Source organism: Halyomorpha halys, unplaced genomic scaffold (genome assembly GCF_000696795.3).
Source record: "Halyomorpha halys isolate HHAL.00 unplaced genomic scaffold, Hhal_1.1 Scaffold814.1, whole genome shotgun sequence".
In the NCBI taxonomy this organism is placed as follows: Eukaryota; Metazoa; Arthropoda; class Insecta; order Hemiptera; family Pentatomidae; genus Halyomorpha; species Halyomorpha halys.
The window spans coordinates 422,430-434,586 of NW_027107888.1; the positions used below are offsets into that span (position 1 = coordinate 422,430).

The window sequence follows — 12,157 nt, forward strand, 5'->3', positions numbered from 1 at the left end:
AAGAAATTTATAATAAAATTTTAGAAAAAATGTGCTGTATTACATTCACTTTTAGCTATTTTATTTTTTGCTAAACAGTACCGTAGTGCAACGTATCTCAATGGTCTTATTTTTTTATCATTAAATAAAGTTTTTAAAAAAATATAATATAAGGCAATCCACATCGATGGTGATGTTCGCTAGATACTGACCGACCTCTAAGGAAAATAAAGTTTAAAAATATTTTATTTATTGAAGTAATATAGAAGTAGAAATGCAAATAAATAACTAAAAGTTAGCAATCTTATAATCAAATTATTCATAAATAACAATGATTATCATACTTTTACAAAAGTGATATTTTGTTTCGAATGAACACGATAATTCAATAAATATTCATTGAATGCATAATTACAAGTTTAATTGATTAATACAATAATTTTACTGTTTACTACTTTACTATTCTTTTAATATAATCCAGTTTTGGTCATAAGTAAAATCCATTAAGACAATTAAGGAATCCAATTGCTCTCAAAATATACTTGATACAAAGGTCAAATCATTATTAAAAAATCATAGCCATAAGCAAAAACCTAATAAAATAATTTTTTGTATTTTAAGTACAAAATGGTTTATGTTTTTATTGCATTACCTACTTCTATACAGACATAAGATTCAAAATAAATCAGAAAGTAAATGAGACTTAGTAGCAAGGGAGAGCAGTGCAAATTTATATTGATACAATAGAATATTTAAATATTATTTTTTCCAATATTAATGAACAATATGCCAGAGATATTTTCAATATTTTAAAATTGTAGTTGCTTGCCCAATAGTAAGTTATTTTGAATGCATATAGGTGAGAATAAGTTTTACAAACAAGCTAAAAATAAAAATAAATCTATTACACAAAAAAAAAACTTACATAATTTATGTTGTTTTTTTTTTATTCATTATCTGAATGAATTTCTAATATAAATATTATACACTATAACTGAGTAAAATAATAAATGCGTAAAAAAATAATTAATAAAATAAAATAATAATAATATCGAAGTGATGCAGTAGGTTATGAATTTAAGAAAAAAAATATGTCATCAAAATTCAAATAATTTTAGAAATTGCAGCATAATAATTTAATGATTTTTATGCATGTTAAACAAGAGCAGATAACATTATTCAGTTGCAGATAAAAAAAAAATAACCAATCAACACATACAAAAAAAAAAATGAATATTTTAGAATTTTAAATGAATTTGAAAGGAAAATCCATACCCATACCAATCATAGCAAATACTAGATCAAAAAATTTATTTTTGTGATCAAAAACTATGATTATTGCTACATGTTTATACAGAAATTATATTTCATTATGACAACGATTTCCTAAAACCAACGGATATTGATATTTTATTTTGGTAAAATTGGGTTAAAGACAAATATAGAAAAGAGGACGGTCCTATAAAAAGTACGGAATAAGAGGAAATCCTGTTCTGATTTATCAATAGAGACCCACTAACCGAACCAATATAGATGTAACTCTGCTTAGTCTAAAAATAAAGGCAATAAATGGTTATGTAACCAAGCCCTTACCGGGGCACCTTCAGAGCTTCTTATGTAAGAGCAGCCTCAAGTCTCGTGACAGCTACAGGCATTGACTGTGCTCAATCTAGCAAAAGCATGAACTTCGTATCACTGAATGTCTTCATAAGGAAATGGAATAAGTTACAGCATAACGAAGAGGAACAAATTGTTTTTTGTGTGTAATATAGGAATAATTCAAGCAACAGTAATCTGTACTGACCACTTATACAATACCAGATTTAAAGGATGAAAATAATTGGAACCACATGTATCACTATTTTTAATTAGTGTTATTAATCAAAATAAATAAGAGATGAATATTAAAGAACCAAAGCAAACTTATTACCTCATTATTTAAAATAACAGAGACTGCGTTAACACTCAGACACAGTGGTTTACTTTGAAATTAGCTTTAGAATTAATTTAAATAAATGAATCAGATATTTCAGAAACTATTCAACAGAAGTTTATATTTTATTAAATAGTTATAAACTATAATAATTATTTCACAGTTAGTAAAAAACAAAATTAAAGGAATTTACTTTAAATAATTCCATTATTAATCAATATTAAGCATATATATGGATGAGAAGATGGTTGGGGGTGTGGTCAGTAAAAAACACAAACAAATTGAGAGAACTTATTCAATTGTGCCAACGTTTCGGCCAGTCTTTCTTGCCTTCATCAGGGCTAAGAACAAAGAGCAATATAACAACCAATGAATACAAAAAAAAATTAAAAAGAAAAAATATAAACAGAATAACACAATTTATATTTTCTCTTTTTAATTTTTTGTTTGTATCCATTGGTTGTTCTCTTGCTCTTTGTTAGCCCTGATGAAGGCTAGAAACTCTGGCCGAAACATTGGCACAATTAAATAAGTTCTCTCAACTGGTTTGTGTTTTTTACTGACCGCACCCCCAATCATCTTCTCACCATATATATTATCTACGGTCAACTATATTCTCATCAATATTAAGCATAATATTTGAGGCACAGAGATGCCAAAAGGGAATAAAATCAAATTTTAAAAATTTTCAGGAAAGTGAAAAATATGCAAAAATGATAATTTTTTTTAAATTATTTTAATTATTAAATATGAGTATCAAAAATTTATGAAAAAGAAATTTTTTAAAATTTATATTTTATGACTATTGAAAATAGTATTTGGCTTTTTGTTTTTCTAAATATTGAGCACTCTTCTGAAGATCCATTTGGTCCTTTGAGCTGCTTTTTTTACTTATAACTATTCTTTATAGATTTTTAAGATAAAAATAGTATTAATAATAATTTAAGAGGCTGCAAAATATTTCACCAAATGTTTATTTTGCTTACAAACACCTCCAAGAAAGGATAGATTTCACAATAAAAAAATTAAATGGAAAATAATGATTAACCTTCCAATTGAAAAAAAATGTATAATTTAAAACAACAATTTTTCAACTGTAAAGCCGTACTGATTTATGCCCATTTTTGTTGTCGTATGCATGCTGATGGCTTTGCAGCCTAAAATATTGCTGTTTTTTAGAAAAATATAAATTTCATGAAATACTAAGCAGATTTTTTAATAAAGGAATTTATACCCTTATGAATCACAACTTTAACTTCGAACATCAAATCAGATTGAATGTAGTATGCTTTGAGTGGTTAAACAATTATCTACAATAAATCAGATGCTAAATAGTATAAAAAACACTGAAAACCTATAAAATAAACTTACATCGTTGTAGCATCTCTATATTTCATTTGATATAAGTTTTGTTGTAAATAAGGAATTTATTAATAACAAAGTGGATAAATCAAATGTTATCACCTAATATCCTATAAAGAGAATAAGTGTTAATTATAAGAATGGAGGTTGACTAAATAATTTGTTAAATAAAAGTGTTACATAATTTTAATACTTATAGGAGCAATAGTTTTAACCTTCCAAGTGATTAGTACAGCCTAAAAAAATATTTTTCAATTTTTTTTATTAAGAAAATTATATCCATTGGAATATAATTTATGTATTAAAAAAAAATAATAATACTAAGAAACCACAAACTGTCAAGTAGATGCTTGTACTTGAATGGACATAAATATCAGGCAGTTTATAATTGATTTTTATATAATAAATTATAGTCACAAACTAAAAGAAGATAATTTGAATACACATCATATCCCGAAGTGCCAAGACTGTGGGCATCAATGAAATGAAACCACAAAAAATGTGTGAAAAATGAGAAAAGATTATCTGCAATGATAGTGTGAAAGTTTTTTCTGAAATTGCTTTCAAAGTATTTGATTTTTGTAACTAATTTATGACCGTTTTACCATAAAAATGTGTTTGTTTTTGTAATTTTATTTCAGGTAATTCGTGATCTATTTTCACTTAAAAAGATTTAGGCACTTTAAGAATATATTTCTATAATTATTTCATGACTGTTTATATATATTTTCATCAGGGCTAAAAAGATATAAAAAAAAAATGTGTTCCTTTTTTGACCGCAACCCTGACGACTATCTTCATGTTTTATTTATAAATCTTTACTGACATTAAAATAAAGCATAACGTTAACAACTAAGTAAATCTTTTTTGACATTAAAATAAAGCTTAAGGTTAAAAACTAAGTAAGTAAATTAATTATAGGATATTGAAAACAAACAGAAATCTTAGGGTGACACTGGTTGACCATGCAACTGTTTATGTAATTGTGCGGGGCTTAACTACATACTATGTTAAAATTAGAGAATAAATCTATTTTCATTCAAATTCAAAATTTAATCAAAACCATAGAAATGGGTCAGGAGTAAATTGGGAGGAGTCAAATTTAATAAAAAAGAAGAATACAAAAATTATAATAAGTCTGAAGACAAGATAATTCGTCTGGAAGAAATACTCGATTTTCAAATGCTCGCTAAAAAAAAATTAAATTAAAAATGTACTACTACCTGTGAAAGATTTTGGGTTCAGTACATGGTAAGGAAATATAATTTCTCGAATTACGAAGGTTTTCCTCGAATTACAGAACACCCTCTTTATTAAGGTTGGGTATGCACCACTCCAGGATGTCCTGATCTAGTCTATCTACGACATAAAAGAATAAATAATTGCTAGCTAGAGCTGGACTCGAACCCAGGCCAGGAAATAGGATCACAATACTTATGTGTAATCATCACTAAGCTAACATGTATCTTGTTAACTAACAAGTTTGGGACTAATGGAGCATTTCTATAAACATTCAATTTAAATACCTTCATTTTAATAAAAAATATTTTTTTAAAAATTCATACAAAAATATGATTTCAATGGAGTTAAGAAGTTGGAAGAAAGACATAAGAAAGATGATGATGCTTACTGATGTCTCTAAGTTGAAACAAAGGGGCACATAAATAGACATAGACTTTACCAATCACCATGTGTCAAAAAATAAAAATACAAAACAATACAGACATCATAAACCATAGAAATAGTCCAAGAAGCTTATAAATGTTAGCAGACATTTTGGCCTAAATTGCAGGCCTCCGACAGAGCTAAGCAGAACAAAATAAAAGTATAAAATCAACAAAGAAATATAGATATGGTAGGAAATACATAGAAGAGTATGAAAAAAACTAAAAACAAGTTTAAACTAGAGATGGGAAGGTAAATCAGGAATCAAATTACTGAATAGACTCCTCTAAAATCTAAATAAAAAAAGAATCATACCCTCTAGTCATTCACGTGATTAACTTGTGGTCTGTCAATTTTCTATTCTGGAGAGTTGGAGAAGTTTAAGTAGGGTATAGTTTGTTTTAGTAAGGGCTACGACTAAGTTGTTTGATTTTTATTTTAAGTCACTTTATAAAATATTTTGTTTAATTACATTATAACAATATAAAGTACAGAAAAGAGAACAAGTGAATAAGTGTGTATGAGTAAGTATACTGTGAACATATTTAAACCGAGCAAAGGGGTGTTTTTTATTTATCGTAGAAGATCAATATTAAATTAAATCATTTTGGGATTTTTATTTTACTTTTGGATGATTGATGAAGAACTTAAATAGATTGTTGAAGCTCAATAGTGTTTTATTAGATAAATTTTTAACATTTTTAATTTTTAAAAAATTTTTATCCTCTCTACTGTTGTATACGAATGCAAAATGTGGCATCTTACAATAAGGGTAGAACAGCACATTAAGATTTTTAAAAATAAGTTATCATGTGAAATATTCGGGTTGAAAAAGGATGAGATAACCCGAGAATTTAGAAGGCAACACAACGCTCTATTAAGTGAGTGTTATATCCAATAAATATAATTGGAGTTTTATCATTGCGGTGAATAAGATGGGCATGTAAGATTGTGGGAATTAGTATCTAACAGATCCCTAAAATGTTAATAATGCATAGGTGAGAGGTTTGCATTAAAACTGATCTGATAAATTTGGGTTGGGACTGGCGTCATTGGTAAGAAATATGTAGCCAGTGATTGGTGGTACTGAACCTCCGGGTTTGCTAAGCCTTAATTATTGTTACTAAATTTTAAAAAAAAATTGATTTGTGTAACATTTTATTTATTTTTTTTTTTTGTACAAACAAAATATTTGATATTAATTTTGGCAATTTTATTGTTTATTTTTTTAAAAGAAAAAAGCAAGATTCACCACAATTATTGAATCATTGAGAATCACTTCAGTTAAAAGAACCTAACTTCCTATCTCTAAGTTACACCGTACATTTTCTGCCTTAACTAAGCTCCTCAACTAACTTTTTTTTGAAGAAGAAGAATAAAAATTTAATTTGCAACTGAGTGAAAAATTTTTCTTTTGAAATTATGATAATAAAATTTAATTTAATTTAATTAAACCACTTCAAAATGATATATGGAACTGGATTTGAAATAAATTTATAGTTGAAAATTATTGAAAGCAATAAGGGCATATGCTACTATAATTTTTGTTATCAAGATACCTTTATAACCAGATTGACACCTTTAAGTTAGTCGTTGATCATTCTTAAGCTTCAAAACCAAGTAACACTCTCAAAAGGTTCAAGGATTCTTAAATTGAATACAGTGACATAATGTACACCTCAAATTCAGATGATCATATTTTCAGAACCAAGCAACACAAATTCAATTAAAAAAGAAAAGAAAACTGGAATATACAAGGCATGCCCAGAAAGGAAAGAACTCAATTTTTTGTATTTAAAAAAAAAATAGGATATTGTAGGTTTATAGGTTACTTATTTTTCCACATAATCTCCTTCTCATTCTAAAGATGCCAATTTAGGGAAGAAAGCAGGATGGTTCAACAGGTCCCAACTAAATGAGTCCAAAAGCGACTCTGTGGTGTTGGCTGTGTGCAGGCAGGTGTTATAACAACAAACCCACTCCTTTCCATGCAAAAGTTTCAATCATAGTTTTTACATCTGGGAGAAGGAACCTTATGACACCTCACACTTGGCAGGATTTCTTATTGTTATAATTCACAGAAAGGGGACACTACAAGACGAGTTTTGGTTCTGATGTGGGTTCTGGGAGCCCATTGTGTTCAAGAGATACCCCACTACATCTCAGTGTTGCCAACTTTTGAAAAAAAACAACAACAACCCAACAGTACTCTTACTTTCTGGAGATCCCTCATATGTACTACAAGTAGAGCTATAGAGTTTTGACAAACAATGAACTATGGCAAATCCCAGAAGAATTAGAAAGAAGATGAGCAGCCAAAGGTGAAAATACTAACTTTTTAGAAGGCATTAATAATAGCCAATGCCCTTTAGACATTAGTGAACATGGCATAGCAAATGCTACAGGCAGAAACTCTATACATAGTAGTTCTAAGGAATCTGAAGTAGTTCAGATTTTTATACTAGTATCATTGTTATTAAAGTATGTATAAAAAATATTTCTTAGTAAGAATATTTATTATTATAATTCAAAAACTCAATTTGACAAGAATTTTTTTCTACTTTGATAAAATTTAAATTTTTGGCATATGAGGGTTTTTATTATGCCGGTTAAAAAAATAAACTAATTAAAAAATAGTTAATCTGGTCTTCTGAACCTACATAACATGAAAAGGCATTATAAACATCAGTTGAAGACATAACACAATGCAACCACCTGTCAACAATAGTAGTAGCAGAGAACAAATTTACTTTGATAGATGACTTGTCTATACAAAATTCATTCTTTAACTGAATTCACTCTCCAATAAAAACATTTTTACACCATTCCCAATAAAAGATAACAATAACACCTTCTTTGTTTAAAACAAAAATTATTATTCACTTAAGCCTTTTTTGAATTATTATAGGTCGGAATATACAATTGAATTATGATAATACTCAAAATTTTTAACAGGAATATGATTTTTTTTTTGTCATAAATTCAATACAACCATTCATTCATTAGACAATCATGAACAAATAAAATATTCTTAATTCTGATTAAAAACAAAAAAAAAATAGCAGCTAGATAACAATAAAAATCTCATAAACTTATAAATAAACTATAATATGTCTTAATTGTATATAGTAATAGTTTTTAATTAAATCGAATTATTTAAAATAATTAAATAAAAGACTTCTGAACTATAAAAAATAAATAAATATAATATATTTTATAAATAGAATAGTTAACAAAGACTGAAAATTCATTCTTGGAATGTAACTAGGAGGTTTAAAACACAAAGCCTGTAGTTTCTAAAATACTGTGAAAAAAATCTCACCAGTCGACGTTTCGACAATTCAGACATCATCAGGTCAGAATGCACTATATCACATAAATGCAGACGAAATGCGGTACATTTTCCAACAACATTTTAAAAATACATATCAAATAATCAAACAGAGATGGTGCCTCACTCCAAAACATCGAAATACGTGGTTGGAATCCTCCAATGGTATTCAAATAATTAATAAAAATCTCTTGCAGAGCTTTTGATCTATTGTACTAAAAAAATTCATTAGAGAACATTTGAAAGAAAATATCCTCCAGAAACATTATGTGGCTGTTGAATCAGATTTATTAGAAATAATAATAGATTGAAAATATTATGGAGAATACTACTTACATCTCACTAGTAAACAAACATTACTAATAAACTTGAGAAAAATAAGGATTTTTATTTAATGTAAAAAATTGTCACAAGATAAAAAAATAAATAAATAAATAAAAAACGAAGTAAACTTTTTGTAATTTCAAACTTACCTTGTTTTGACTCGGGGTCTGTGTGAGACATTTCATATGGGAAGAAATCCACTGAAGATCTTCATCACATCCTTACTCGATCTACAAGAAATTGCAAATTACATGAATCATTTTGCAATACAATAAGAATTAACAAAAACGATCGACATCACATGATAATGACTATGATTTATATATGAACTTTCAATTTTTAATTAAAATATTAAACAATAAACATATTCCTAACAAAAATACATTAATATACACAATTATCACAACTAATCAGTCATTGATTGTGAATAGCGACTAATTGAGAGACATGATAAATTAATAAAATTAAATATTAAAATGTCATTTCACTTTAATAACAATCATATCAACCATAATAACATAAATTACATCAAACTCAGATCACAAATAGACAACATAACCCATTTAAAAGGATTACAATTAGAATAAAAATCTACAAAAATAAAAGTTGGTGTCATTACCTGTATTTAAAATAAGATGACAAAGCAGAAGGTATCAAATAACACAATACAAACGATAAAACAAAAGCAAACAGAGACGAGACAGTATATTTTACATAGTGAAGTAAGTTAATGATAATAGTGAGGGAATTCCATGTTTACTGGTTCACTGATAGAGGTTCTTCTATCTCCCACGAGGGGGCAGCATCTTTGAGGAACCAAACTGCATGGGAAGCAACTGTTAGCTTTTCTCTGTTTATAATTATTTGAATATTCACAATAACAAGGAACATCATTTAAAGAATTTTCACTACAAATTAAAATCATATATATTTTAAAAGAAAACCCTAATAGAATATTTATCTTAACTTAATGAAATTAAATTTATCATTATGTCAATTTAAAAATATAAATATCTTAAAATATATTTAGGAGTTCAAATTTGTCCTATAACTAACTCAAAATGTGAATTATATATTTTAAAAATCATAAAAATAAAAAATAAAAAGACTGATTTTGAATCTTTAGTCTAAAGATTTATATTGTTAGTCCCCACATTTTTTAAACTTTCATTACTTTTTTAAAAATTATTTTATGACTGCCCTATAAAAATATAAACAGTTCTGCAGTATTTTTTTTCCTGTTTTGATGGAGACCACTGTAATCATTCCTAAATTGAAATTATACTGGACACTTTACAAGATATTCTGCTAATCAAATATCTCCCTGTATCCTGTTTCTTTATCTTCTATATAAAGACATTGTTAGATACATACATATGTAATTATAGTTGAGCCATTTAAAAGGAAAACGAAATTGATTATTTGTGAGTTTGTAATGTAAACTGATTGAAACCATGAGCTTTATAATATATCATTACTGTTAGCCCTGAAATTTATTTTTTATAAAGAAAAGTTTTAAAAATACCAACCTTAAGTACGAACCCAGATCAAATTCGAAACTATATATTTAACTATTATTAAAACTTAGATTTTTTTTAAAAAGCGAAATTTAAAATAAAAGAAACAGCTGAAAAGTTATTTCTAAAGGACAAATTCTTAACATTTTTAAACTAAAATAAGATTTGATTAGTAGCTCAAAATTTGAGTTTTTACTCACCTTCATAAAATTTTTTACTGTCAAAAGTGGCCTTTAGAATAGATCTCTAATAATGATCATCATCTACACCAGTTATGAATATTGTCAAAGATACATTTATGAAAAGACAGTGATACCAACTGTTGCATTAATATAAAGAACATTTCTGATTAATATTTTTTTAATCAGAATGTTCATTTTTTAATCATTAATATTTTGTTATTTTAATAACATACAAATTAACAGAAATCACATTAAATTAATTAATACATATAAATATATCAAATGTCATAATTTCAGTTTTAGCTATCAGAAAATTGATTCAGATAGTTTCATTATTTTAAGAAATAGTCAGTTGTTGCTTTAACAATTAACAGCATTTGCTGTTGAAAAATTTAATCCAGCTCATAATTAAATTTTCTTACAAATTTTTAAAAAGATAAAAAAAAATGATAAAGAAATTTATGCAGCAGTTGTGATATCAGCATTTTAATATCAATGTTGTATCTAAATCTGGTTGAAAGTATTCTTACAATAATACTGCAATAATAATATTGATTATCATATTTATAAAGTTATGGCAAATTAATATTTGTCAACAATAATTTTAAAATTATAAACCACTTCAGATTCTTTTAAACACATCTAATCAATCATTGAGATGTTTGTATGGTATAATAATAATAATAATATAATAATAATAATAATAATAATATGGTAACTGAATTATTCTGTAAATAGTTAGTTGAAGGTAAAATATTGTCAGTAATGCAAAATCTAACAATGTAAAAGTTTTAATTTTTATAGTTACCATGTTTTACGATGAATACCTCAATTGTATAAATTTATTTTCCCCTTACCAGGCTTTGGAGCCTAACTCCTCAATATGATTTAGGCAGTAATGTAGAATTTCAAAGTAATTCCAACTAAGCACCTCTTACAAATCTCAGATTAGATGAAAATATGATTGTGATAAAGTATTGAAAAAGGAAATTTGGATCACAAACCAAATCCAGGTTATATTTGTTGATTCTTTAATGAAGCATGATATTCATATGTGGGTGGAGTACAAGATTATAAGAATTCCATTAGTAGTCTTCATTCTTCATAATCATCAATAGAACACAAGAGATTTCATAAGTTGGAGTGGCTAAGGTTACTTATTATTTTTTTTTTCAAAAGTTATTATAATAAAATTAATAAGTTCATTTATTTATTTGTAAAAATAAATTTTGAAGAAAATGTATTACTTGAGGAGTAATCAAAAAACAATTAAACTAATTCATCAATATTAAGTTGTGAAATAAATCTTTAATGAACTATTATAGATATTCCAAGAAACCTTAGATATTTATATTCAATTATCCAGGCCTAGAAACCATTTTAAATTTTCATCTCAAGGTAGTATCTTTGGTCCCATCCTCTACACCGTCTATACAGCTGACATTCCAACCAATCCTAACACTATCCTCACCACGTATGCCGATGACACATGTGTGCTCACAGTTAATAATAGCCCATTAATTGTATCCCAAACTCTCCAATCCCATAACACAGCCCTCGAAGAATGGTGTCGTAATTGGAGGATTAAGATAAATTCCAACAAATCCCATCAAATCCCTTTACCCTTTGTCGTAACCCTACCGACTGCCCTACAGTTTCATTTAATAATGTTGCTCTTACCCCTGTCGAACAGATCTGCTACCTCAGACTACATTTGGACAAACCTGGAATCCTCACACAAGACTGAAAAGACAGGAAACTGCACGTCGATTTCGAGCAGCACTTACTAGACAAACGTTCTAAACGTCCAACACATTACAAAAGACTGATCTACATGACTGTAATAAGGCAAATCTGGACATAT

General features: G+C 27.1%; 1 protein-coding gene across 1 annotated transcript in view; it reads right to left on the reverse strand.

The window, feature by feature from the left end:
- HDAC4 (histone deacetylase 4) overlaps positions 1–9,354 on the reverse strand; it is a 349,894-nt gene extending 340,540 nt beyond the window's left edge. Inside the window, exons 1-2 of the mRNA XM_024360096.2 lie at positions 9,214–9,354; positions 8,744–8,824 (exon numbers count right to left, since the gene is read on the reverse strand). Coding sequence (XP_024215864.1) covers positions 8,744–8,774 — 31 coding nt within the window. The 5' untranslated portion in view covers positions 8,775–8,824; positions 9,214–9,354. The remainder of the gene's footprint in view (positions 1–8,743; positions 8,825–9,213) is intronic.
- Positions 9,355–12,157: the final 2,803 nt, after the last annotated feature.